The following is a 26,972-nucleotide window of genomic DNA, read 5'->3' as shown; positions in this document are numbered from 1 at the left end:
TTCCAAACAAAAAGGAATGTTCAGTCTTGCGCTTGCCTGTGGCACTAAAGCAGACCCCCCTGGACTGCGTGTAGGGGGAGGGGGGAGAGCGCACGGCTGCATTTCCGGAGCAGATCTGAGCCCAGTAGACTATACATGCAGTATCTCAAGCCGAGCCCCACGCGGCCTTGCTGTTCACGTGTCATGTGTCATTAAGCAAACCACCGTCCCTCTCTGGACACTGCTTTCCTCTTTGGTAAAATGGCCATGATTTTCCGAGTTCCCCTGCCCAACTCGTTTTCTATGAAGAGAACCGGCCCAGATTCAAAACCCACCTCTGACACGTCCTAGCTCTATGATTTTGGGCAAGTCACCTTACCTCTCCGTGGCTCGAGTCCTTCATCTACAGTCAGCAGCCAATACCTGTCAACGGACTGTATCCAATAAACTCATCTGCAGTGTATGAAGGACATGCGACGCATTGGGCATTGTCCATGATCCCCGTGAGGCATCGGGCGTTCTCAGTCACCCCTACTTTTCACTCACCGACACAGCCCAACACAAAAGTGGGGGTATCTCTGTTCTCTGCAGAAGAAGGTGGGCACTTCTTCTGAGTTCTCAACCTTTGTCTTAGTGACGATTTCTGCCCCCAAAGGACCCAGACTGTATAGAGAAACATCCTTCATCTTTATGTAATAAATTCTAGAGTGGCCGTGAACCCAGAGGCTTCCCACCCCCCTCTGGGTTTCAGAGTCATTGAGAGCTGGAGTCCTGGCGTTGGTGATCGGGTGGCTGAGGCTGCTGAGGGAGAGGGTGAGGCCCACAGGGCTCAGCTGGGGGCCCTGGGGAGGGCAGGGCTCTGACCAGCCCCCGTGGCCCTCACTCACTGTCCTCCCACAGGTCAGCGGCCACTTGGACTACGCCAAGCAGATGGACATCATCCTGAAGACTGTGGGCATCCACACCAAGCCAGGCTGGGATGAAAAGGGGCTCCTGCTGGCCCCGGGCAGTCTGGCCCCAGAGGAGCCTCACCAGGCAGCAGCCACTTCCTCATCAGACACCACCACACCCGGACACAACCCCAGAGTGGCCACACCCAATGAGCCAGGCCGAGCCCAGCTGCCCACAGGACTGGACCAGTCTGAAGGAACCTCCCTTCCTGCCACTGCCAGCCCAGCTGAGAGCCCTCAGATCTGCAGCCACGGCATGGGCCCCAACCCACTGGGCTGCCCCGATTGTGCCAGGGAGACCCAGGGGCACTGCCCAGGGGTGGACGGACCGTGGAAGGGGCCTTGAGCTGCCTTTCCAGGTTCCTCCATGTAGCCCTTCCTTACCCCTCTACCAGCTGCCTCACGTGACCTCCAAATTTCCACCAGTGCCTTTCCCAAATGGAAGGCACTGGGACTGAAAAGAAAGGAATTGGAAGGAGGGGATTCACAGGAAGACAGCATTCCCTCCCCGAGGAAGCAAGGCCAGAGCCCTGCAGAGACAACCGAGCATGGTTTAGAGCCGCAGGACTCTACCAGCCTTGGGCTTCCTGTATTTCAGGCCACAGTTGTGGGGGCTGGCTGGCCATCTGGGGGCTCCCCCGGCTCCAGTAAATCCAGGTGGATGCCTGCTCATCCATGCAGACACCAGGGCTGCCCGCCAGCCCACAGGCACGTGATGCCCCTACAGAGAGGGGCAGGTGGGGAGCCAGCAGCGTACTCTCTGCTCTGGGGAGGTGCAATCAGATGTGCCTGTACAGTCGCGCAGGCTGTGCACTGCAGAACCCTAGGAGCATGGGTCACATGGACGTGATGTGAAGGGTCCCCCAGTTGTGCGACATGGTGGCCCTGTAAGTGTCACAGCGTGGTGAATATATGCTGAATCCGCATGCACTGTGGGTGGGAAGTGGACCTGGTGACAAGAATGAATTACATGGGGGAAGGATTTCCTATAGCAGGAAGGGGGAGATAATGATTATAATAAAAATAATAGGAACCACTCATTGAGAATTTAGCAAGGACAGAGTGCTTACGTGGGTTGTCTCGGCTGACCCTACCAATAACCCTATAAGGTAGCTACTATTATTATCTTCATGTTACTGAAGGTTCTTGAGACCCAGAGAGGTTAGGTAACCTGCTCAAGGTCACACAGCTGATCAGTCTTAAACTCCAGTCAGACTCCAGAGCCTGAGCTCTCGGCCACTGTATCTGTCTCCACGGGAGCCTCCCCTGTGTTCCGCTGTCCCTGAATGAGGGGGCCAGAGATGGTTCTCCTCCATTGTGCAGATGGGGAAACCAAGACCCAGGCAGAGAAAGTATTGACAAGCTCTGGGGGGGGGGGAGGCAGCCTGGAGGAGGACAGCAGAAGGAACTAGAATATTAGAGCTGAACGGGTCCGCACGTATGTGTGTTTGCTTGTCCGTTCGACAAATACTTACAGAACTGCTCTTGTTGCCCAGGGTCTCATCCCACCTCACCAGCTGCTTCTCCAACCCCAGGGGCCCCTCAAGCAAATCCAGTCCACACCACGGTCACTGCCTCAGCTGGTGTTTATTGAGAGTCCACTCGGGCAGGCCTGGGGGCAGAGGGGAAACCCCAAGAAGCACCATGACCCCTCTGTGGCCAGTGGCGGGGCCAGAGTTGAATCTAATCAGCACCAAGGAGAGCGCCAGGCCACTAGTGGAGGGCTCCCTGGGAGTTTGGGGTGATGGATCTGGGGGGCCTCAGACTGAAAAGGACCTTATGGCAGGTAAACTGTGGGAACCAAGAGTCCCCCCTCAAAAACAACCCAGGTCCCTGTGCCAGGGTCCACCGACCTGCCTGAGGGCAGCAACCCACACCCGGGACGGCTCTTGCACTCTGCTGTGAGGACTCGAGTGGCCACCACTCCTGTTTCCCTGGCTGACCCAGGCAATGCCAGGAAGAGGTGGGGCCATGGGCTGGTCTAGCCCCATCAGTTGGTTCCCTTCCACGTCCAAGGAAGTCCAGGGTCAAGGGAGACCTACTCCTGGTGTTGAGCAAGAAACCACCAGCTCCTGCTTTGTCCCCCAGGAGAGGCGGTGCAGCAGCCTGGAAGCGGGGATGGGAGCCCCATCCAGCACCCAGAGCAAAAAGTTGGGGAGCCATGGTCAGTCAGGTGGTGGGATCTGGCCAGGGCTGAAGAGGAGGAGGGAGATGGGGAAAATAGCGGGAACAAACAGTCCTTCCTGGCCCACAGCGAGAGGCCAAGGGGGCTAGATGCCCCAGAGTGGTGACAACAGCAGGTACCACCTACAGCAGCACCACCTGTGGGTCCTGGGTCCTCTACACATGCTCTCGTAATTCTCGTGACACCCTATGAAGCAGGCATTGTTCCCTCCACTTTGTACATGGAATCCTAAGCTCAGAAAGGTTAAGGGACCTGTGCAGAGCTAGTGAGTAGTGGAGCAGAAATTCAAATTTCTGCCTTCCTGACTGCCAGGTCAGGTGTTTTTCTGTGCAGCCCCACACACATCCTGAGGCGCTGTCCAGGCTGAAAACAAATCATCCTTGCGGTTAACGATCATCCAAGCCCGCGCTTCTCAAACTACACTGTGCACGCGGTTCACCTGGGGCTTCTGCAAACATGCAGGTTCTGACTCAGCAGGGCTCAGGAGGGGCGTGGGGAGGGGGGTGCATTTTTAACAAACACCAGGGAGGTGACACGAATGCTGGTGGCCCGAGGACGACACTTGGAGGAGTGAGGGATTCAGCCCCGCACTCACCCACCTCTGCAGACAGGCATCCCTCCCCTGCAGTCTCATCAAATGTCAAAGATGATTGTCTTCACCCTAACCTGAACCGAGAAGTACTTTTCCCCTCTGCCAGAGTCCTCTAGCCACCTCCACACACACCCACGGGTTACACTCGGCAGTGGGGGCATCCTGGAGAAAACTGTATCGGAGCCAGCTGTTTTCCCCAGGGGGGTGGGCAGTGAGGACTGGCTCAGTGCACCCCACTGGCACTCCGAGGGCTCCCAGGAGGCCTGCAGCCTCCCAGCCTTAGCCGAGAGATGGTCCAAAGCCTTGGGGATTCGGTCCCATCCAGTCCAGCTCCCCACTGACCGGCTCCACTGACCGGGTCAGGTCGTGGGGGCACCAAGTGGGTGCAGCTGCAGCTGGGGCTCCACGGGATCGATGTTGAAGAAATTGACCACCGTGGCAACCCTGGCAGAGGGCGGGGGCTCCCGGGCGGTCTCTCGAGGCAGCAGGGGCTGGGCTGTGCGCTGTAGGCCTGAGGAGCCACCGGAACCCGAGCCGGAGTCAGAATTGGAGTCAGGTGGCAGGGCCAGTGGCTGCACGTGCTGCAGGCTCAGGCCCGGCCGGGGGCCGCTGTGAGAGGTTCGCATAGAGGGCGACGCGAGGCTGGCCCGGCGCTCCCCAGGGCAGCGGGGGCAGGGCAGGAACCTGCCCAGGGCCCGCTTGAAGTCCCGCATGAAGAGTGGATAAATGATGGGGTTCATGGTGCTGTTACAGTAACCGAGCCACGTGAGTACATCAAAGAGGTCTGGGGAGACGCAGTCACACACAGCCTGGAGAGACGGGATATGTCATGCTCGGTCCCGGAGCAGGCTCACCAACCACCCCAGTCAGCATGGATGGGACAGGCACCCACAAACACATATGCCCTGAGAGGCAGCCCTCCCTCCTCCATCCCCATGTCTGGGCTGGGGTGCGTTTCAGGGCCTCCCCAGAGGGGCCTGGAATCACCTGCCCCCTGTAGTGGCATTACCTGGGCTATGTTGGCCACGAAGAAGGGCAGCCAGGTCACAAAGAACATGCCCAGCAGGATGCCCAGTGTCAGACTGGCCTTCAAGGCCTTCCTGCTGTGCTTGGTGGCCAGACGCCTGCTATCAGCTGACTCCATCCCTGGGCGTGGGGTCCTGGGTACCTGTGGAACGGAAGGCCACATACATAAGTCACCTGAGAAAGAGCCCCTGTCTGACCCTGATCCCAACCACAGGCTGAGCCTTAGTATCAGCAATAAACTGAGCCCTCCTGATCCTTGGCTGAGCCCCAACTATAGTCTTAGATTCCCCAACAGTAGACCTGACCTTGATGTTGGCTCAAGACCAAGCCCTGACATCAGCAATAAACCACGCGCTGCTCATGGTCCCAGACTGAGCCCGGATAGTTACCATAGATTGAGACCTACATAACCAAGGTCTCAAACAGAGCCTCAACCCTGGACTGGACTGAGCCCAACCTTAGCCTGAGCTCAACAGTAGACTGAGCCCCGATCCTGGCCCTGCACTGAGCCCTGACCCTGACACAAGGAGCTCTAGGAAGGGCAGTGAGACAGCCACACAGTCACACAGTTCAGAAGATCCCACCTCGCAAAGGACAACAGTCAGCCCAAGTCAACACACGCGACTGCGAGCCCCAGCACCACACAAAGCCTTTGGCCCTACAAGAATGAGTTGCAATTAAACAATACTTGACAAAAGAGGTCCTGCTGCTGCCCAGGGCATGGCCCTCTCTTCATATACAGATTCTCCTCCTGTTTGGGAGTAATGACTTTGCCTGCACCATTACCCTAGTGCTGTGCAAAATATAGTGCTTTTCTGAACACATGTGCACAGAGCAGATGTTTACAATGAAATCGATTTTAGACTACTAGGGGTGCTAGTGACCTCAGCGTTTTACAACTCAAACTACACTGTGGACTGACAGACATCTTCACTCCCAAACACTGACCTCAAGAGCTGGAGCGCGGGGAAGAAAAGGAGAAAGGAGTTGCCCGCAGCAGCCATCGAAGGAAACACAGGCATGAGGAGGTTAGAATCGGACTCTGCAAACTGGCGACCAGCAGTCCCAAAACATTAAAAAGCTCTGAACTGGACACTCCTTTAGCCCTGCTGTTCTCTTAACTATTTCCACCTCCTGAGCTCATCGAGAACCCGGTGCAATCTAGAAAACCTTTCCCCAGAAAACAAAAAGCTTATAAACTGTTGCACATGCACACAGAGAAGGAGAAAACATCCCACATTTCCAGTGGATTCAGAGACCACCTTGAGGTCCAGCCACAAAAGCCCCAAGGCCCACGAAACCTGGGACAGGAAGCCCCCGTCTAAAGTGCATGTTGTAATCAATTTGGATTTTCATACATCAGTTTTACACAAAGTGAGACCAACTTACATTTATAATTTAAGTAAACCCAGTACGCCAAGGTGTGCACAGTTCATTGAGCTGTGTAAAGGTTGTGTGTGCTGCCTGGGAACATGCCTGGCCTTTGGGACCAAGGGATTCCTCCAATGTTTGTTTGTTTGTTTCTTTCTTTCTTTCTTTCTTTCTTTCTTTCTTTCTTTCTTTCTTTCTTTCTTTCTTTTTCTCTTTCTTTCTTTCTTCTTTCTTTTTTAAGACTTTATTTGTAAGTAATCTCTACACCCAACNGAACATGCCTGGCCTTTGGGACCAAGGGATTCCTCCAATGTTTGTTTGTTTGTTTCTTTCTTTCTTTCTTTCCTTTCTTTCTTTCTCTCTCTCTCTCTCTTTCTCTTTCTTTCTTTCTTTCTTTCTTTCTTTTTCTTTCTTTTTTAAGACTTTATTTGTAAGTAATCTCTACGCCCAATNTGTAAGTAATCTCTACACCCAACGTGGAGCTCAAACTCACAGCCCCGAGATGAAGAGTTGCAAGCTTCTCTGACTGAGCCAGCCAGGTGCCCCTCCTCCAACATTTCCTAAACTGCAGGAGAGCCCAGCTTAGCTCTTGAGGGAGCCAGAGGTGGGTTGAGTATAGGGTAATTGGAAGAGTCAGAAGGAGGCAGGCAGGAAGGGAACCAGATTCCCAGGCAACCTTCGCAGATGGAAAGGGGGCGGAGGAGGCAAAGCCAAGAGGATGTGTCAGTCCCAGGGAGCACCAAAGCCGAACCCCCACCCCGCTCTCAGGCTCAAGGGCCCCCTTTCAGCCCTGCTCTTCTCTCCGTGCCTCCTCAGGGTATCCAGATTTAGTGTCCTGTCCATGGTGCTGAAACCCCAAGTTTATGCTCTCCCTATAGGATCAAGGGGTCGGAGTCTACAATGGTGACGGGCAGGAGAGGGGAGATAAAGCACACTGTAACTCCCACCGCTCAGTTTATCCAGGTGAAATCTGGTTATATGAATACCAAGCACAAATTCACAAAAAGCAGCCTAAGAGAAGCCCTTGATTTCTCCCCTCTGTCTTGGTGGGGCAGCATTATGCAGAGGTAAGAGATGGACTTGTAAGACAAGTGATCTGGCTTCAAGTCATGCCTCCACCACTTACTCGCTCTGTGATCTTGAGACAGTCTCTGTTTCCACATCTGTAAAATGGGAAAAACAATACTCAGCTTGTGGAGTCGTTGCGAGGCTGCGGATAATAAATGCATGCACAGTGCCTGACATAGAGTTAAGTGCTACATACACGGTAGCCCTGAGGTCGGTTCAGTGGTATGTGCTGGAGATTGGGGAAATTCTGAGCACCTTCTGCCAGCAACTCAGGCTCCCCAAAGCAGCACAGATGTCAGGACAAATGCTCGCCATGCTGTAGCAAGGGAGGGGAAAGGCCTCTGCTCTTCTCTTTTGTCTCTCTCTCCTTTTCTCTGTTCCAGGGTAGGCTCTATATGGCTTCTGTGGCCCCACCATGGTCAGCCTGGAGGAGAGGCTCCTGCTGCCATCAATGGGGATAGACACTAGGGAAGGAGGGAGCTACCATCTCCAGAAGAGACACCCACACAATTACCCCCCTGGCCTCTGGCAACCTGGACAGGGCAAGAGACAGCCCTGATCTTGTCAGGGCTCTAGGGCACTGGGGAACTGAGACACTGGAGAGAGATCTGGGTGGGAAGCAATCACTGGGAAGGAAGCTCCAGAGAAGGAATTAAACATGGCCTCAGATTCCCTCTCTAGGAATCTTCCTGGGAAAACCCTGGGCTTTTCTTTCTCTTCTTCTTCCCAAAGAGTTGACCCAAGAACACAGGCAAAAGAGAAGAGAGAAGGAAACCAAAGCACAGAGAGGACAGGGGCCATTCCCCAGGTCACACTGTCCGGGCACAAGGCCTCAAAGCAAAGAACCCCAAGTGACCCCAATCAGCACCATCATCAGCATTTAGGGGGCACTTACTATGTGTCAGCATCTGATACTCATCATGCCATTCAGCCTTGACATGGGGTAGGTATTATGATCCCCATTTTGCCGATGAGGGTCAGAGAGGCAAAAGAACTTGCCAGCAGTCACACAGCAGATAAGGGCTAAGTCAGGGAGTCAAAGTCATTTCTAGCTCCAGAAATTGCACTTTTCTACTTCATCATACTGCTTCCATGTGGGGGGAGGGGGCTACAGAAACCCCCAATACTGTCACCAGAGGCCCTCACAGAGCAGAGGCCAGTGGAAGCCACTGGCCTCACCCTGAGGTCTAGCTGATGCCAGCTGCACCTGCCCACTTCTCTCTGCCCTCACGGCCGTGTGCTGTTGTCTGCATGCCCCTATCGCCACCGAGGGCAGCCGCCTGGACAACAGTCTGGAGGTGCCCTTCCAGGAGGCAGTCCCACGGACAGGTTCCCCCGTGCAATAAATACCTGAGGAGGTCTGTACACTCGGCATATACATACACTACAGACGACGACACAGATGTTTAACAGAATATAACTGGTCTTGGGGCGCCTGGGTGGCACAGTGGTTAAGCATCTGCCTTCAGCTCAGGGCATGATCCCGGTGTTATGGGATCGAGGCCCACATCGGGCTCTTCCTCTATGAGCCTGCTTCTTCCTCTCCCACTCCCCCTGCTTGTGTTCCTTCTCTCGCTGGCTGTCTCTGTCTCTAATAAAGAAATTAAAAAATCTTTTTAAAAAAAGAATATAACTGGTCAAATGACAAGATCTCCAAGACATAATATCAATATATAAGTGATAATGGCAAGTTGCAAAATAATAGGAACAACAGGACTCCATTTCCTTAAAAAATACAAACAACAGGGGCATCTGGGTTCATCTTGGATCATGATCTCAGGGTCCTGGGATCGAACCCCACGTCAAGCTCCCTGCTCGGTGGGGAGCCTGCTTCTCCTTCTCCCCCGCTTGTGGTCTCTCTCTTTCTCTGTCTCTCAAATAAGTAAATAAAATCTTTAAAAATTTTTTAAGGGGCGCCTGGGTGGCTTAGTCATTAAGCGTCTGCCTTCGGCTCAGGGCGTGATCCCGGCGTTNTGGGGCTCGATCCCATAACACCGGGATCACGCCCTGAGCCGAAGGCAGACGCTCAACCGCTGTGCCACCCAGACGCCCTGAAATCTTTAAAAATTTTTTAAGGGGCGCCTGGGTGGCTTAGTCATTAAGGGTCTGCCTTCGGCTCAGGGCGTGATCCCGGCGTTCTGGGATCGAGCCTCACATCAGGGCTCCTCCGATAGGAGACTGCTTCTTCCTCTCCCACTCCCCCTGCTGTGTTCCCTCTCTCACTGGCTCTCTCTCTGTCAAATAAATAAATAAAAATCTTCAAAAAATAAAAAAATAAGTTTTTTAAATAAAAAAATACACAAAACGAAGCATTAAGTCCCTTTGGGTGCATAGACAAACACGAAAACACGAAGAAAAAGGAGAGGAAAGACATATCCTAAATCGATGAGTGTCCCTGGGAAGGGAAGGTGCCTGGGTGGGACTTGGGAAGGCCTTTCACTTCATCTCTATGGCTGGATATTTTTTAATGTTTTATCTATTTTTTTTAAGCTGGCTCTACACCCAACATGGGGCTCGAACTCACAACCCCAAGATCAAGAGCTGCATGCTCTACCAACTAAGCCAGTCAGGCACCCCCTGGATTTTTATTTTAGAGGGTATTTATGTATTCCCTCCTGTAATTTAAACTTTTTATGATCACCTACTCCTAGCGTGAGGGTTCTAAGACAGACTCTGGAGCCAGACAGTCTAGTTTCAAATCGTGGCTCTGTTACTAACAGGCTGTGTGACCTCAGGCAGGGAGATCCCCTTCTCTGTGCCTCAGCTTTCTCATCTGTAAAATGGAAATTACAGTGGCATCTACCTGGCAGGGTTGTAGTAAGGACTAACGAAGATAATATGCACAAAGTCACTTGATCAGTGACTCGCACACAGTAAGCCCCACGTAAGTGTCAGCCAGCGTTTCTGCTGTTAGAGTCCAGCTCAGCTCTGATTATGGTGATGATGCTGTTATTGGCAGCAATGGCGGATTTTTTCCCCAAAGAGGCTCAAAGGGATGATTTCTCCAGAACCACGTATCTTACCACCAAGAGGAAAGGGGAGGAACTAACGCCTGCTGAACACCTAGCTTGTGCCAGGCTGACATATGTTATCTCAGCGACTCTTCAAACAGCCTCATGTGATGAGTGGCATTACCCCTGGCGTAGTGGGAGCTGAATGACTTGTCCAAAGTCATCAGCAGGGATAGGAAGGAGGCAGGATTTGAACCCCTGACCAGCCAGGTGCACAAGCGCCTGCAGCCAACTCTGGCTGCCCCGGACCACCTTGTTCCCAGCACCAGCCAAGGCTGCCGTGCTCAGCACTGCTCCTCTGTCAGCCTCTCCCCAGCTCAGCCCCCTCCTCCTCCTCCGAGATATTTCTGTGATCACAGCCTCCTCCTCTGAGGAAGAAGGACAGCGATGGAAGGGAAGACAGATCGCTAAGACAAAGTGATGCCGAGTTGGGTGAGGGAGGGTGGAAAAGGCTGGCGGAGGAGGAGAGGGGGAGAAACTGATGGGAGAGAAGGGGGAGAGGCAGATGGGAGCATGTAGAAGGCAGAGAAGGGGGCGAGATGGACCGGGAGGAGACAGGGGTGGGAGAAGGGGAGGAAGACGAGGTGCAGAGGAAGACCGCGGAGGGGCAGGGGGAAGGGCTCCACACCAAAGGCACAGCACAGGTCCTGGCACAGAGACAGAGAGCCTGGGGAGGCAAACGCCCCGGCAGACCTGCTTCCCCCCTGCCGCTCTCCATCGCTGAGCTCCCACACTGGTCCCTCCCGGCGATGAGCACCATCCCACCCTGGCACAGATTTCTCTCTGTCTCTCTCCCTCTCTCCCCTATGCTGGCAGCATTTGCTCACTCTGAAACCACTCTCGCCATGCCCCGCTCTTCATCCCTAGCCCAGTGTCTGCCTCAGCTGTGAGCGAGACCCCTACCTCACAGCCGCGGGGCCAGGAAAGCCCGGCTGAAACCACCGAGCTGACCAGTGGCTTCTGAAAAGCCTGTTCACATACCTAGGCAGATGTGAGGGGTGGGAGGAGAGATTAAAATACTCAAGCGCGGTTACCATGTCCTCAAACCCAGAGGAGCCGGGGCTTCAGAAACCCATGTCCCCCTCCACTCCCCACCCTCCATGGAGGAGCTAGTGGCTGGATTGGGGAAGGGAGCTAAGGGCTAAGTAGGGCTCAGGACAGGAGGAAAGGGGTCCAATGCACTCCGAATTTTGTTCATTCTCATCAGTTCCTCTAGGTCCAGGCACTGAGAGTTCCACTGCCCGGCGGGAAGCCGAGTCTCAGGGGCAGGCCAGCTTGGGTGGGAGGAAAGGGCTCGTGACCCGGGAAGATGGAGTAGAGGCCATGTCCCAGAAACAAATTCCCAAAATGCAGGGAACTGTGCAGACAACAAGGACAACAGGCATGCAAGAGGCTGGCTTAGAGCTGAATGGTTTGGGAAGTGGTGGGGTCTGACAGCTCCCCGCTCTCTCTGAACCCCAGGCTCCCCATCTGTCAAACAGAGATGATGGTAGTCCTCGCCTGGGTGGGTGTTTGGGGGATGAGCTTAGCCAGGTGCCGGCACACAGTGGGCACTCAGAAACTGTGGGACTGCAACAGTCAGCACCCCGGGGCTCCTGCCCAGGTTCGGCGGTCACAGGCTCAGGTTTAAGCCTGGCCCCAGCCAGGAAGCCTCAGGGACAGAAAACGGTGTCACGGGTACCACTGGCACGGAGAATCCAGACCCGTCCCTCCACCAGCCACCTCCTCACATCCTTAGTCACTGGCGCGGAGCTCCCCAAGGCGTGGAAGTGGACGATGACCCATAACAGAACTAAATGACAGAGTGAGCACATTAGCCTTTTCCAGCACTCTCCCAGCTCCCTTTCTGGTTGTGTCGAGAAAAAATGGGTGTCGATGCCGCTCTGTCTTTAACAACCCGCTGGCACCAGAGAGGAAGCGGGCCTGGGGCTGGGGGGCTTTGACTTCCCCTCCTGACATCAGCAGCACTGCTGGGACTCCTGCCTCGCACTGACGCTGCCTTTGCGACGGCCTTCTGTTTACCTCAAAGTTACGGAGTTTCCATTTCCAGAAGCGATAAGAAGTTTCCTCTCTAAACAAATGCATGGAAGTAAAAAGATAAGTGAGGTGATGAAGAGGAAAATGCAAACTACAGAAGAAAGAAGATGCCTGAGGCATATGTGTGGGTGGAAAGAAGGCCGATAGTCCAAGGTGGTTCCAGATGCCTCGAGTTTGGGAAACACTCCTTTACAAGAACCCAGGGACAGTGTGGATGGCCCAGGGCAGCCTTCCTACGGCTGAAGAACCAAGTCAGGGTCACGGTCACCTACCGCAATTCAGGAATGTCCTCCAGTGAGCACAGATGGAGAGGGGAGGACCTCCTGTCCACCCTGGCCGACGGGGCAGCTACAGCTCCTGGCCGCACCTCCGGGGTGGGTCAGGCAAGCCTCCGCGTGGGTCAGGCAAGCTGCTCGGAGGGCCTGCCTTTCAGCCCCCATCCACCCAAACCCCCAGGGACCCCCCATCCTACAGGAGCCTCCTCCACCTGGGGCTACCTCAAGACTAGAGAGCCCTGTCAGGACCTTCCTCAAGGCCTGTGACTGAATTCTCTGGGCCTCAGGCCCGGTCAACCTAAACTCCCATTCCTTGGGGGTTTAGGACAGTAGACAGCAAGAGTCGGGTGCCGTATGGCCTGAGTGACAAGAGCAGCCACTCCACTCCAGACACGGCAGGGCCTTAGCACTCACGAGTCATTAGTAAGCACCCAGGATGTACAGTGTGGATCAAAACTACCCCAGATGTGCACAGCTTACACTCTCGTGGGGGAGAGAGACCATGAACAAGTCAACATATAAACCTGCGGTTAGGATAGAGAATAACAGGGTGAGGGAGCGCAGATGGGTCTGCAGACACAGTGGTCAGAGACAGACTCCGGGAAGAGGGGACCTGTGAGCTGAAAAGGAGTCAGGCAGGGCAGCGCCAGGGGAAGAGCCGTCCAGGCAGAGGAAACAGCAATGCCAAGTCCTGGACACCGCAGTCTGGTGCCTTTGAGAAACATCAGAAGGACCAGTGCAGAAGGAGAGAGGGCAAGGGGAGGAGGTGAAGCTGGAAAGGCTGGCAGGACCACTTTCCCAGGCCAGACCCAGACATGGGTCTCCTCTTTTAGCTTCGGAGTGACCAGATCACTTTGTTCTGTTGATTACTCTGGCTCCTGGGCAGAGGACAGACAGGAGTGGAGAGGAAGCAGGGCAAGCCTGTAGGAGACTAGTGAGGGCTTCCGGGATAGAAGCAATGGTGGTCTGGCTGAGGAGGGTGGCATGGGAGGTAGTCTGCCCTCAGGGGACAGCACGGACAGGACCTGATAATGGCCCCCATAAGCATAAGGGATAAAAATGATTCCTAAGTTCCCGTGGGGCAATGCCATGATGGTGACGTTTGCCATGACAGGAAAGGTAGGGAGGGTGGGGACACCCTCAATTCCCTTGGCACACATTACCTTCTCGCAGCCTGCCCCGCACGCTGACAGAGCTGTCCTGTGGACAGTCCGCACTGAGTCTAGAGTGCTAAAGAGTCGTGTGTGCTGGAAATGGCCACTTGGAGGTCATCAGCAAGTGCATATATTAAGTGATGGATGCCCGTGGGCACCCCGCGGCTGCGCATTCCTCTCCATCCCACAAGCCCGGGTCTCCCTGCGCGCCCCAGGTACCTGCAGCGTCTCCAAGGCCTGGCCGGCGGTGCCGGTGGTGAGGGAGGCCACCTGCACGGCCTGCTTGCGGGCGGCCAGCAGGATCTTGCAGTAGGTGTAGCAGATGGCGCCCGAGGGCAGGAAGAAGGTGAGGCCCGACGCCACGAGGACGAAGGGCAGGCTGGCCAGCAGGCGGCACTGGCCCGGGGCCGGGGCCCGCGCGCGGCCCAGCTGGTGCCAGCCCAGCAGTAGGGGCAGGAAGGACGCGAGCGCGGCCAGGCTCCAAGCGCCCAGGACGAGCCCCAGGGCGCGCGGGGGCGTCATGCGCAGCTTGTAGCTCAGCGGGGAGAGGATGAGCAGGTAGCGGTCCAGGCTGATGAGGCAGAGGTTGAGGATGGAGGCGCTGCAGCACATCACGTCGAAGGCGGCCCAGAGCAGGCAGAGGCCGCGCGCCAGCACCCAGCGCCCGTACAGCGCGTTCAGCATGGCGGGCGGCATCACCACCAGCCCCACCATCAGGTCCGACGTGAAGAGCGACACCAGGAAGAAGTTGGACGTGTTGCGCAGCGCGGGCTGCGTGCAGATGAGCGCGATGAGCAGTGAGTTGGCCGCCGCCGTCAGCGCGATGACCACGCACAGCGCGGCCGCCACCCAGCCGCTGCCCGCCGGCTCCGACGGCGGCCCCGACCCCCAGTCCGGGGTGCTGTTGTTGGCAGGGCCGGGCTCTGGGACCATGGGGGCGGGGGGCGAGGACGTCAGGCCCGAGAGGGGTCCGGAGGACGAGGTAGGATGGGCGGGAGGCCTGGGTGAGGGACCTGGAGGAGCGGAGGCTGGATGGGCGTCGTCGTTGAAAACAGACGCGCCACCAGGGGTCAGGTGGGATGATAGGGACAGTGGCACTAGGTTAAGGGGCAAAGACCCAAGGAAGATGGAGAGGGGTTATGTGGTGTGAGGTGGGGACCGGGAGCAAACGGGTATGGAGTTTGGGAGCGGGCACCGGGTGAGGCGCAGAGTTCCCGAGAGAGAGCGGGAGGGAAGTCAGGAGGACCGGGACGCCAGGTGACTGGGAGGTTGGACGGGTGGGAGCAGAGACCCCTAGAGGGGGCGAGAGGGAAAGTCCGGGAGGGGACGCCTGCTCTGGGGCGGGGACCTGAGGAGCTGGGAGCGGGGACCGAACGTACGCGCTCAGCAGCGGGCAGCCCCCTCCGCCGCAGGTGGGCGTACCAGGGCGCTAGGTCGGGAGCCGCGGCCACTTGGGGTGGCGGGGCGGAGCCCCCCGGTGGGGAAGGCAGGTCTCCGACCCGACGCAGAGGCAGCCAGGGCTTGGGCTGCCACGGTCCCCTGCGGCGTGTGGGAGGACGCCCGGCCGGCAATGGGGGCTGCCTACCCGCAGCGGGGGTCGCCGCGCTAGCAGGGGGAGCCCGTTGCGAGCTACTGGGGAGCTCGCTGGACACCCAGTTGTGTACACACACACGTATATGCACATATACATCGATATAGTAATACACGCAATACATAGTAACCCATCTAATGCTTCCTTCAAATCTTTAAACAGCAGGTTACGTCCTCCTCCTGGGGTCCTTTGTGCAGAAACCCAGCACTCCCTCCCCGACAGCACCAGGCGCGAAGGATGACGTCCCTGGTGTGCTGGTACTCCCAGTCTAACAAAGAGTGTGCACAGATTTGGGGATCCCTAGGCCAGACGGGGTAGAGACACTGCAGGTAGAGATGTAACGCCCTCTGAAGGTGACCCCGCTGGGTATCTCCCCCCCACCCCCAGCTAAGGAGAGTCTCTACCAGGCGCTTCACAGATCAATCCTGTGGATTCCATTCATTCATTCATTCATTCAACAAACATTTACTGAGCCCCGACTGGGTGCTGGGCGCCGGTCCGCCCATCAGGATGCTACAGTCACCCCAGCAAAGTTGCAGCTGCGTGGAGCCCCCATTCTAGTGGAAGGAGGCAGACAATACATAATAAGCATCATAATCTCTTAAAGTCACCATAAAGGGATCACTGCTATAGAAAAAAAGAAAATGAAGAGCAACATAAAGGGAATCTGAGGGGGAAGGGGGTCTTTTTCCCTCCACAGAAGCAGAAAAGCCATACCCCCCCATGTACAAGACTCCTGCTATGTACAGAGGCCTTATTCTCTTATTCCTACAACTTGCGGCAATAATGCTGTAATAATGTGGATCGGTAGGTGTTCAGCTGGGGCTCAGAGAGGCCAAGGGCCTCCTGCAAGGTCACCAGCACAAGAGACCAAGTAGAACTGAAACTCAGGACTGCCCAACACCCAAGACAGAAAAACCTCAAGACCCTGCAGCATCCCACCCACCCCCCAAGCCACTGTTTGGGGCGCAGAGTCCCAGGCGTGCCCACAGACGGGTCTACGTAGCAGGAAAAGGAGGTGTGTCCTCCCTCCCATGTGACACCCCTGTGACGATTTCTGCCATGCCCCAGAGGACAGGATACCAGGCACTAGGCTGAAAAGCATACACACCGGACTTGGGATCCCGTTGCTGTTGCTTACCAGCTCTGTGGACTCGGGGCCTTTTTTTTTTTTTTTTAAGGCCTAAAGAACACATGACAAATTTGTTAATATTTGTTCATTCTCAGTGACAGGTTCACAGACGTTTGTTATGCTGTGATCTGTACTTAACTGTAATTTTTTTAAAGATTTATTGATTTATTTGAGAGAGAGAGTGCGCACAGGCTTCGGAGGGAGGGGCAGAGAGAGAAAGGGAGAGAGTCTTAAGCAGATTCTACGCTGAACGTGGAGCCCAACAGGGGCTCGATCTCATGACCCTGAGATCACCACCTGAGCCAAAACCAAGCATCAGATGCTTAACCCTCTGTGCCTCCTGGACGCCCCTTAACTACAATTTTTTTGAAAAATTTTTTTCAAGATTGGGCCTGGACCGTGGTGCCACCTTGTGGCCAGACTATTATCTTGAATTTAAGAACTTTCCAAAAGTTCCATATGTGTGCTCTTAAGTTTATCATACCTGTCATGGAATAATAAAGCCCCAGACTTCCTTAACTTTTCAGGGTAGAAAGGGATCTTCAGGGATGCTCAGCCTTTGCTTGATTACTTCTAGCCATGGGGAGCTCCCTCTCTGGAGGAGAAGGCTGGTACCACGATGGAACGGCGGACTCTTCAGAAGTCCTCAGCCCCAGACCCCATGCCGGCCAGAGCTCTGCATTATGGGAATGGAGAAACCGAGATCCAGAGAGGCTGTGAAGTCTGCTCCAAGCTGCTCTCCCAGAAGGCGCTGGTTAACTGGATAAACTCCATGAGGCTGGGGATTTGTCTGTTTTGTTCGCTGCTGTATCCTCAGCCCATAATAAGCTCTCAATAAACATCTGTTCAATGAATCAATGAACAAACCTTTCAGCCCAGCCACCAGCAGTTGTGACCCAATCTTTCACTCTCAGTAATTATAGTGACAGCCAGCATTTTTCGTGTGTGTGTATTTTGTTCTGTAATGTAAGCTCTACACGGAGTGTGGGACTTGAACTCAGGACCCTGAGATCAAGAGTCACATCCTCTACTGACTGAGCCAGCCAGGTGCCTCGACAGCTGGCATTTTTCAAGGTCCTACGACACGCCAGGCACTGTTCCAAGCTCCACTGTACATTAATTTATGTAAAGCTCACCATGACCCTGGGAGTAAGAGAGGTGTGATCATTAGTCCCCATTTTGCAGATGGGCAAACTGAGCCTCAAGGAGTTTAACTGACCTGCTCAAGATTACCCAGCTAGGAAGTGGCCCAGCCAGAATTTAAACCCAGGCTGACTGGATATTCCCAGAGGCTTGGAGCAGGGGAAGAAAACGAGCTGGGGGTTGTAGGCTCCATGCAGGCAAACAAGGAGGGGAAGCTGGTGCTAATTACGCGACCCGCCCTTGCCGAGAAGGGCCTTGCTCTCAGTGTCAAACCCTTGTAAAGATTTTAGATCTTTCCACCATTGCTGTGGGGTGGGGGGGAGTGAAGGGGAGAGGAAGACCTGCAATGTTTTTGCTGGGCTCTCTTGGTGGTTCAGCTTGAGGCTGGCAAAGAAAATCGAAGTCATTATTCCCCATCTTACGCCCCCTGGCAGGTTGGCACAAGTGACACTTCTGTCAGCACTCAAATCTGGCTCCTCCCATTTGCTGTGCCTCTCCTGCCTGGCCCTGCTTCCCCAGTGCCCTTGCCCCCTTCCAATTCTGGCTTTTACCACCTCCGGTCTCTGTCTCCTGCCCGGACCATTGCAGTCACCGCCGCCCATCTCCACTCTCCCGGAAACCCAGCTCTGTGCAGAGCCCTCCGGGGCTCTTACTGAAAAGAGAATGAAGTCTGAACTCTGGCTAGCATTCCAGACCTGCCACCAGCCCCGCCAACATACCCTCCTGCTTTCTTTCCAACGAGCCTCTGAATTTGTTTATACATCCACCCTTTCTGGTTCCATACAGACTGGCAGCGGCTCCTGGCTAAGATTCATCCTGCCAACACAGTGCTTGGTTGTCAGAGGTCCAGCACCGGCGACACGGCCTCAGGAAGTCCTGCATTTGAACCAGGTCTCTGAGTCTTGGAAGCCCCGCAGCCTCTTCTCTGCGCCCCTGGGTCAAGCCTCATCTCCCACCACCACATAGAATGGCTGTTAATACGACCAGGGCTTGTCCCGACCAGACTAGGGTAGGGGTCCCTCAAGTCTGCATGCAGAAGGTATACTTCTTTCCAGTCCAACTCCACGTCGGGGCCGCAGGGCCGCCGTGGATGGTTATGTCCGCACAACTGCAAGAAACGCCATTCTGGAGCTGGAAAGTACACAACCTGCACAACAGCACAGGGCAGCCAAGAAGGGAAGGCTGAGTCCGCGGAGGATATCGCGCGTGTGGTATACAACCGTTGTCGCTAGAGGGCGCAAGATTAGAATCCAGGCGCCGCTGCTGCCAGGCCCGGGCACAGCACTCCCAGGGCAAAAACGCGCTCAATGGCAAAAGGAGGGTTTTTCAATGGATTAGAAGTAATATACGCGAATTGCCTAGTACGTGGTGTTTACAGCGATGTGGCTGAGGAAGAAAGGGTCGGGGCCCTCACCCACCCCACCAGCCCCGTTGTGTCTTGATGGGAAAGCCGAGGGGGGGCGGGGGTTGTGAAAGGCATGGGGGTAATGATCCCAAGGCCACGGTGTGTGTCACTGTCAGGTGGTTAGGCACCCACGTGGCACAGAGCAGGAGACGGACAAATGACAACTGCTCAGGGTATGCTGACAGCAGTGAGCCGGTCTGGGCTCGAAGTCTGTGGCTGCCACCTCTCCACCGCCTGGCCCCAGAGATGACGTAATCCCTCCCCACTTCTGATGCCCCATCTGTACTGTGCGGGCAGCAGCTGCATCACGGGGTGGCGCTGAGGTTTAAGTGAGTGACTTTATGTAAAGTACTTAGCACAGCACCCCACCTCGTATATTCCTTTATAACTACTGGTTTTGTCTCTTTCCCCTTCTTCTGGGCTGGGCTAGACTGGGTCCAGGGAAGGGCTGAGGCTGGGTCACTGGGAGGGGGAAGAGGTGGCAAGAGGCAAACCAAGGGGCCCAGGGGTCAAGATGAGAAGTGCCTGGTCTGGAGGCCCACCCAAGTTATATACAAGGGCAGAAATGGGCGCCCGAGGAAAGAGGTAGGAGCTGGGGAGGCAGCAGCCACTTGACCACAGGGAGGGTTTGCTCGGGGCGCACCATGCAGCCTGACCCCCTCTCCCAGGCCTTGCTGAGGGCCCCTTGGGGGACCGTGGGTCGGCAGAGCCACCCAGTGAGGAAGAGAACACAAGCATTGAATGAATTTATTCAGGAGAAAACTCAGGGAAACAACGTACTGGTTAGAAGCTCCAGAAGTTCTGTCAGAACAGCCGTGAGGGCGGGCGGGGTGCCCCGGGCAGGGGTGGGGGGAGCGGACAGCTGCCCTGGGGACACAAGAGCAGACGCAGGCAGGTGCGGCACCAAGAGGCGCTCTTCGCTGCTCACCCGCCCTGTCCCCAGGACCCCACTCCCCTTCTGGGTTAAAGTGCAGCTGGGAGGGAGGTGACGACGGGTGGAACTGGGTGCTGGAGAGCTGTGGGGACACTGGCCGCCATGAGCCCTCCCCCCTCCTCTTCCTGGTTTCTCGAGGTTCAGCCAGAGTCCATGCCACCCAGGTCCCTCCCTGGAGCCTACCCACCATCAGATATTTAGAAAGAGCTCCCCAGCAGAGGAAGGCTGGCTCCATCAGCTTTCTGAGGGGCCCAAAACTTGGGGGGCAGTGGGAGGCACGACCATCTCGGAGAGGGAGAGGGAGGGATACTCGGGTGATGGTCCGGGAGTCCTCCCCTCCCCCTGGCCCAGGTAGGCTTCTCCCTTGCCTTCCTCCACCCCCTGGAAAGCCAAGGAAGCCAGAGAGGCCCCGGAGAGCCTGGCTCCCGGCTCCAGGGCCATGAGTCAGCAGGGTCCTGCCCAGACCTGACTCCCAAGCACGCCATTGAAGGAGGGCCATTTCGGTGCCACTGGGGAGAAGACGTCCTGGGGATGGGAGGTCTTCAGGGAAGATTATGGGGCTAGAGCTTCTGCCAGTGGTCTTCCTAGCCTGGACCCAGCCCCCCCACCAAGGCTGCTACTGGCAAGGCGCCCACCCTCAGCTCAGGGCCCCCACTTCACCATCTGCCCCCCAGGGGCCCTGCCCCACCAGGGGCTGTGAGGACCTCACACCCACCTCAGCAGCTTAACCAACCATCTCCTCCTCCCAAAGGCACATCTCTAGGAGGCAGAAAGGAAGAGAAACACCCCCCCCCCCCCGCCTCCAAAAAAGAACCCTGAAGACCTTTGCCACCTCCCCTCACTCTTGAATATATTAAATTGTGCAGCTTGGCCCCAACCCCTCCCTTCAGATCACCATGGCAACCGGAAAGCATTCCAAGTCCAAGTCTGAATCCAAGTCCATCCAGTGCCAAAGGGGGGCTCCAGCCTCTCTCCCCACCATCCCCCCAAGGGTGAGACCCCACATTCCACAGGGGACGAGAGGGGAGGAAGAGTTGGGGCCTCAGTCCTCAGCCCCCTCTTCCTCCGCGTGGGGGGCCCCGGGGGGATCCTCGGGCTCGGGGGTCTGCCCGCCAGGGTGGGGGTGGGGACGGGCGCCAGGCGGGGAGCCCGGCGCGTCCTCGCCCTGCACGTAGACGCTCAGCCCGTGGCCGGGCTCCTTGCCGCAGGCCTGGCAGCTACAAAGCAGGATCTTCTCCACCAGCTTGTCCACCCGGGGCACCTCCTCGTGGCCGGGGCACTCCAAGGTCACCTGCGGGGGCCAGGAGAGAAGGGGAGACATGTTTCCAGAGGCCCCAAGGGCAACTACACTCCCCACAGGACCGACAATCCCAGAGACCCCAGAATGCCTGAACCCACTTGGGGGGTACCCCGGTTAGCTCTGCGGGCCCCTCCACAGGGAGGAGGGGGAGCCCCTGCAGGAGCCGCCTGACTTGCCACCTCCCTATCCATCCCCACAGCAGCCTGAGGGGAGAAATCCAGCGGGGCCTGCCCCTGCCTACAACCCCCTCAGTGCTCCCCACTGCACTTGAGGAAAAGTCCAGACTCCTTACCAAGGCCCCCCCAGGATCTTCAGGCGGCCTCTGGCGGACCTCTCCACCCCTGACCTTGCGCCGCTCCCACCAACTCGGAGCTGCCTGATTTGCCCGAGACTTTGCCCATGCTGTTCCCTCTGCCTGAAAGGTCCTCACCTAACCCACCCCGGAGCACCTGCCCCAAACCAGCCCAGCTAACTTCGACCTCACCTTTGGGTCTGCGCTCAGACGTCACCTCCTCAGAGCCCCATCCCAAAGCCAAGCCCAGCCCAGGTCTGCCCTACTGGATGCAGCAGTGTCTTGCTCTTTCCCTAATTCACACTTTTCCAACAGCTCTTCCTTTTTCCCATCCTTCCTTCCTTTTCTCTCCCTCCTTCCTTCCACAGAGCACCTACTCCCTGCCAGCGCTGGGGACACAGGATAGGCATGCTCCCTCAACAAATTCAGAGTCTAGCAGGGGAAACAGACATCTCACAATCACCCAAATGCAGATGGAAAATTGTGAGGGGACAGATGTCATAGCAGAGGCACACAGTGCTCAGGGGTGGGAAAGGGTCCTGTGAATGGTGCTGAGCCAAGAGCAGAAGAATGAATAGACGTTAACTGGGTGAGGAGAAGAAAGGTATTCCAAACAGGGAAAAGAGCATGTGCAAAGGCCCTGTGGTGGCAGCAAGCAGTGCAGGTATGAGAGATCAAAAGAAAGCACATTGATGTCAAGTGTAAAGCAAGTAAAAAAGATGAGAGAGGCAAGACAAAGCTCCAGAGCCTGGTGAGCCAGACCACGCTGGGCACTGAGCGACATGGCAACGATTCGGGTCTCATCTTAAAACAATGGGAAACCACTGAAAGGATTTCACCGTGTGACTGACATCAGAATGGAGCTGCAGAAAGATCTCTTGCCCTTACACACTGGCGCCAGACACATAAGCCATCACGCGGCAAGGACCACGTCTGGATCCCCAGCACAAGGCTCGGCCCCTGCACTCGGTGGGGCCTGACTGGTAAGCGCTGCGGCCGAGGCCGAGGCTGCGGGCAGAGGCTGGGCCGGCAGGGGCGGGCAGCGGTACTCACGATCTCCCACATGGACTGGGCCGGCATGCAGGAGTCACAGTGCACCAGCGACTCCGTAGACTGCGGGAACGTGTTGGGAACACTGTAGCTGAAGCACTGTCCCAGGCACGCCCTGTGGGAGGAGAGGTCACTGTGCCCGTGACACCGGGGCGGTGGTGGCAGGGACGGGTCCCTGGTCCTCTGCCTCCCTCCTGGCCCCTGCCCTCAGCCCCTCCGCCTGCCGCCCCTGCGTCCCACCTGTTCTGGATGGACTTGGCCTCGCAGCCGCTGTGGCCCACAATCTGCGTGATGTTCTTGGCCTCGCACCAGGCGCTCTTGTCCGGGAACAGCGCCAGTTTGTTGATGGGCGGCGGGGCAGTCAGCAGCATGGCGGGGAGGACGGCCCCAACCAGGACCCGAAGCATTGTGCCCGTGGCCTCTAGAGCCCTAGAACTGAGCACAGATTGTGGGTGAGGCCGGCGGGGCTCAGGGGGCTGTGGACAGAGGGGACAGTGGTGTGACGGGTGTGGGCTCTGACACCTGACTGCCTGGGTTCGAATCCTCGCTCCACCGCTTACTAGCAATGCACGACCTTGGACAAGTCGTTTCTCCTTTCCGAACCTGGACGGTGGGGCTGCTAGCATATGCGCGTGGGACAAGCGTTGGGAAGGTTAGGTGAGAGCCCCCAGCGGTGAGGCCAGCAGATAAGGCACGCTCTGTGGGTGTTACTCTGATAACCTACTGGGCAGCTTTGAGCAAGTTATTTTTTATGTCTGTGCCTTGGTTTCTTCATCTAAGAAACGGGGCTGGTGGAGGACTGTAATGCTTCGGGCCCTCCGGGGAACACAAAAGCTTTGCCCGGGAAACACAGGGCTGCCCTCGAGGGGCTGGCCACCCAGCGCATCTCCTGGGCGTCCTGCCTGTGGCTCGGCCACCCGGAAAGCTAACCTCCTCCGTCCAGCATGGTGACTTCCGGGGCCACCTCGGCTGGCTAGGCGTCAGGTGAAAAAGCTAACCCCAGGCTATTTCTGTTTTGGATGCCCCATGAGAGCCGCAAGCCCTGAGTCTACGCATATACCCTTATCTGTCCCCAGTTCCATCCCAACCTCCGAGACAAGCCAAGCCAAGCGCTTGACCCTCTGGATAGGAGACGGTAATACCAGAATTTGCCAGAAGATGGCGCTGCAGGGCAGTGTGTGTCTGAAGGACTGCTCTCAGAGGGGGCTCTCCCACTGTTCCCCAACTTCAGCTTCTGTAGGCTCCGCCCTCTCCCCACCGCCAAACGTGTGGGGAAGGGAGGCTTCAGAGCGACGTGGAAATGAGGGCAACGCCTGCAAGAGGGTCCTCTGGGGACAGGGCACAGGAAAGGGTGCTGGACCAGGAGCCAGGAGTTCGCACCTGCTGTGTGACCCTGGACACCCAGGCCTCAGTGTCCCCGCCTCTACAATGAGTGAGGTACCCTGGACCACTGATTCCCAAACCCCTGAGAAGCCCCTGAGCCCCCTGGGGACTTGGGGAGCAGGTTCTAGGGTGGAATGGGACTGCAAATTTCTAGCAAGCTTCCAAGGTGCTTCTGACACGGCTCGAGCACTGGCCCAGCTCAGTCAGTGCGGGATTCAGTGCCTTGGGACAGTCCCAAGAGGGGCCTGGGCAGGGCCGAGTCGGGATCAGGGGCCAGGTGCTGTCCCACAGACGCCCAGCACTACAGTGGGAACATTCCCGTTCTGAACGATCCTGCCCTGGGCCCACCTCCTTGCTGAAGTGTCCAGGAAGGGGGAGGTGTTGGGGGGTCCTGCCTGCTGCTGCTACAGGGATAACCTAGGGGGGCTGGCTCAGCTGGACTCTAGGAGAGGGCCTGGGCCAGCCTGCAGGGCTGTGACCACCTCCACAGCCCTGTGTTCTGTTCTCTCCGCCTAGAAAGTTCTGCTCAGCCCGTCCTCCGTGCAGGAGGTCTCCAGAAGCAGAGACGAGTCCCATCTCACTGGACCCAATGCCTGGATGACCCCTGCTCCCAGCCAGCGGGGAGGGGTGAAGCGGGGAGAGCAGTAAGAGGTGAGTTGGGCCGGCCTGCCCCATCCCAAATGCGTTTGTGTCATAACCCTGGCTCTCACCCACATATTTCCGGTCTCACTCACAAGATGGACAGCGAAGCCCATGTTTTCAGTACAACCACATCCTAACAAAACAGAACGGACTCGTTCCTAACTGGCAGCCTAACTAATTTGTCAGGAAGCTGGGCATCCAGGAGGCTCCCCGACCCCAGCGGGTCCTCTTCCGTGCCTAGGGAATTAGGCTCTGAGTCAGGGTCTGACCACACAGCACACCACGAGGGGCCCTGCAGGGACCACCGGAGGCCAGAGCTCCCTCAGAGCCCTCAGACGGGGCTGGGGACTTTGTTCTCTAGCTGACCCTGTGCGATTCCTCAGGAAGATCGGGTGGGGTGGAGATGACTGGGAGTTGAGACTGGGGTGGTATGGAAGTAGCCTAGAACCCCGGAGGGTCTGCTTCGGCGCCGGGGGAGGGGGGGAGGGGGTGGAATGGCAGCCATGGGCCGGGACCAGGCTAAAGGGGGCAGACCTGAGACTGGGGGTGGGGTTAATAACAAGGCTTATTGAGAGACAGGTAGTGGTGAGGTTTTAGGGGAGTCACAGGCCTGGAGTATGGGGACTAGTTATTAGGGTCAGGTGATAGCTCAAGGGGAGTCTTCTTCCCCCGTACACAGCCCAGAGCTAAACCAGCTGTGCCCATGGGGGGAGAAGGGGGTCCTGTAAGCCAACCCGCCAGGCCCGGCCAGGACCCCAGAGGGGGCTGGAACCACAGTCTGCTTCTCCAGGCCAGCGGCCCTGAGTTCCAGCCAACGGTCCTGCTCCTGCCACAAGCACGGCCCCTGGAGTCCCCTGGTTCAAGTCTGGCCTTCCCACCTGGGAGCTGTGTGACTTCCAGAAACAAAGCTCCCTCTCTGCACCTACTTGGCCCAACCCTAAGATGGGGAGTACAGCACTGCTGGGGAGAAGGACTGGGAGGATGCAGTCAGCAGGCCCCCAGCTCAGGCCAGCCCTCATCCCCTGGGAGAGCGTGGGGAAGGGAGGGCAGGCCTCAGACCGAGGGAGCAAGAGACAGGGGTTCTGGCGGCCCTCACACCCACCCCCCCAAGAATCCCTGCTGCTCCCTCGCACTAGGGTGGGCTCTTTGCTAGCAGGTTTTCTTGTTTGTTGGTTTATGCTTTTTTTGTTTTTCAGGCAGCAACTCAGCTAATTTTTTTAGACAGAAGCGCCCTTCCTTCCTCAGACAAGCACCTCACCCACGGATTCTCATCTCTTCCTCCCTTCCTGAAGGTCACAGCACAAGTCATGGGACTCCTAGAATGCCAGGTGGGAAGAGGGATCCCCCCAGGCCAACAACCCCCCTTGCTTTGCCAACAGGGTCATCCCCAATGCCCCCCACCCCGGCAAGTCGGGCCAAGCAATGCTCTTCTTCCCTGCAGTGTAACCCTCAGTCTCCTGAGTACCTTCTAGGCGATGGGGGAGACAGAGGCGAGGGTGAGGGCAGGGGAGCTGGGGCCCCAGACCCTACACCCACTCAGAGCTCAGAGTCCAGAGGGGGAGGTCAAAGGAGGTGGGTTTCAAGGAAGCAGCTATTCAGATGGGTAGACAGAGATGCCTGGGGTGCGGGGAAGGAGAGAGTCTTAATTCTGGATTTTTTCTTTAAGAATTTATTCATTTGAGAGGGAGAGAGCACAAGCAGGGGGAGCAGCAGAGGGAGAGGGAAAAGCAGGCTCCCCTCCAAGCAGGGAGCCTGAAACAGGGCTCGAACCCAGGACCCTGGGATCATGATCTGAGCCAAAAGCAGAGGCTTCACCGACTGAGCCACACAGGCACCCCCTTAATTCTGGATTTAATTCAGGACTGCAGTGAGTTAGCAATGATGGGGAGAGGAGGGAGCTCCTGGCTGAACGGACCACATGGGCAAAGGCAAGGAGAGGGGCTTCAACGCTCAAAGCCCAGCACATTCCCTGCCTGTCTCACTGGAGCAAGAGCTCGTGCTCACCGCGGACTAGGCGCTATTCTGGGTGCTTTACATAGATGCACTTACGTGGTCCTTACAAGAACCCCATGAGATAGACACTACTCTCTCCTCCATTCTACAGATGAAGAAACTGAGGCATGGGGAGCTTAAGAGTTTTGCTCAAGCTCACAAAATTCGGACTGACTAGCACCAAGATTTGAACATGGACAGTCGCAAGGTCAGCAACAGCCACCTTTGCAGATGGAAAGGCTCCCAGAGGACAAAGCCAGAAACAGAGCAAGAGAAGGCGTCCAGGGAATCCAGGAAAGGGTCCAGAGTTGGCAAGAGGCCTGGGGCTCCCTACGCCAGCAGCCTGCGTCTCTTATCCTTAGTCACACTCCCTGGGAGCAGAGTTCAAGTCCCACTCCTGACTCCACTGCCCACGAGACCCCTCTGCCCATGAGACACCACCCCCCTCCCCCAATCCCTT

The 26,972-nt window shown here is 56.6% G+C and overlaps 3 protein-coding genes across 11 annotated transcripts in view; 1 reads left to right on the top strand and 2 right to left on the bottom strand.

Annotated features, from left to right (window-relative positions):
* Positions 1–1,970, top strand: part of TMCO4 (transmembrane and coiled-coil domains 4) — an 89,988-nt gene extending 88,018 nt beyond the window's left edge. For 7 of the 8 annotated variants that reach the window (XM_034645445.1, XM_034645425.1, XM_034645422.1 and 4 more), the window contains one exon: positions 880–1,970. In XM_034645445.1, coding sequence (XP_034501336.1) covers positions 880–1,275 — 396 coding nt within the window. In that variant the 3' untranslated portion in view covers positions 1,276–1,970. The remainder of the gene's footprint in view (positions 1–879) is intronic. The other variant, XR_004621324.1, reaches the window with a different exon arrangement.
* A 1,475-nt stretch (positions 1,971–3,445) lies between these two features.
* On the bottom strand, positions 3,446–15,207 carry HTR6 (5-hydroxytryptamine receptor 6). The gene is made up of 3 exons (XM_002915650.4): positions 13,868–15,207; positions 4,716–4,874; positions 3,446–4,515 (listed from the first exon to the last, which is right to left on the bottom strand). The coding sequence occupies exons 1-3, from the start codon at positions 14,579–14,581 to the stop codon at positions 4,066–4,068; spliced, it is 1,323 nt and encodes a 440-aa protein (XP_002915696.2). The 5' UTR covers positions 14,582–15,207; the 3' UTR covers positions 3,446–4,065.
* A 4,445-nt stretch (positions 15,208–19,652) lies between these two features.
* Positions 19,653–26,972, bottom strand: part of NBL1 (NBL1, DAN family BMP antagonist) — an 8,119-nt gene continuing 799 nt past the window's right edge. For both annotated transcript variants that reach the window (XM_034645497.1, XM_019795749.2), the window contains exons 2-4: positions 22,736–22,930; positions 22,499–22,610; positions 19,653–21,144 (exon numbers count right to left, since the gene is read on the bottom strand). In XM_034645497.1, the coding sequence (XP_034501388.1) occupies positions 20,896–21,144; positions 22,499–22,610; positions 22,736–22,902 (528 nt within the window). In that variant the 5' untranslated portion in view covers positions 22,903–22,930 and the 3' untranslated portion in view covers positions 19,653–20,895. The remainder of the gene's footprint in view (positions 21,145–22,498; positions 22,611–22,735; positions 22,931–26,972) is intronic.

This window comes from Ailuropoda melanoleuca, chromosome 2, assembly GCF_002007445.2.
Source record: "Ailuropoda melanoleuca isolate Jingjing chromosome 2, ASM200744v2, whole genome shotgun sequence".
Classification (NCBI taxonomy): Eukaryota; Metazoa; Chordata; class Mammalia; order Carnivora; family Ursidae; genus Ailuropoda; species Ailuropoda melanoleuca.
Note: the sequence above shows the minus strand (reverse complement) of the source record. Positions and strands in the feature narration are given on the sequence as shown.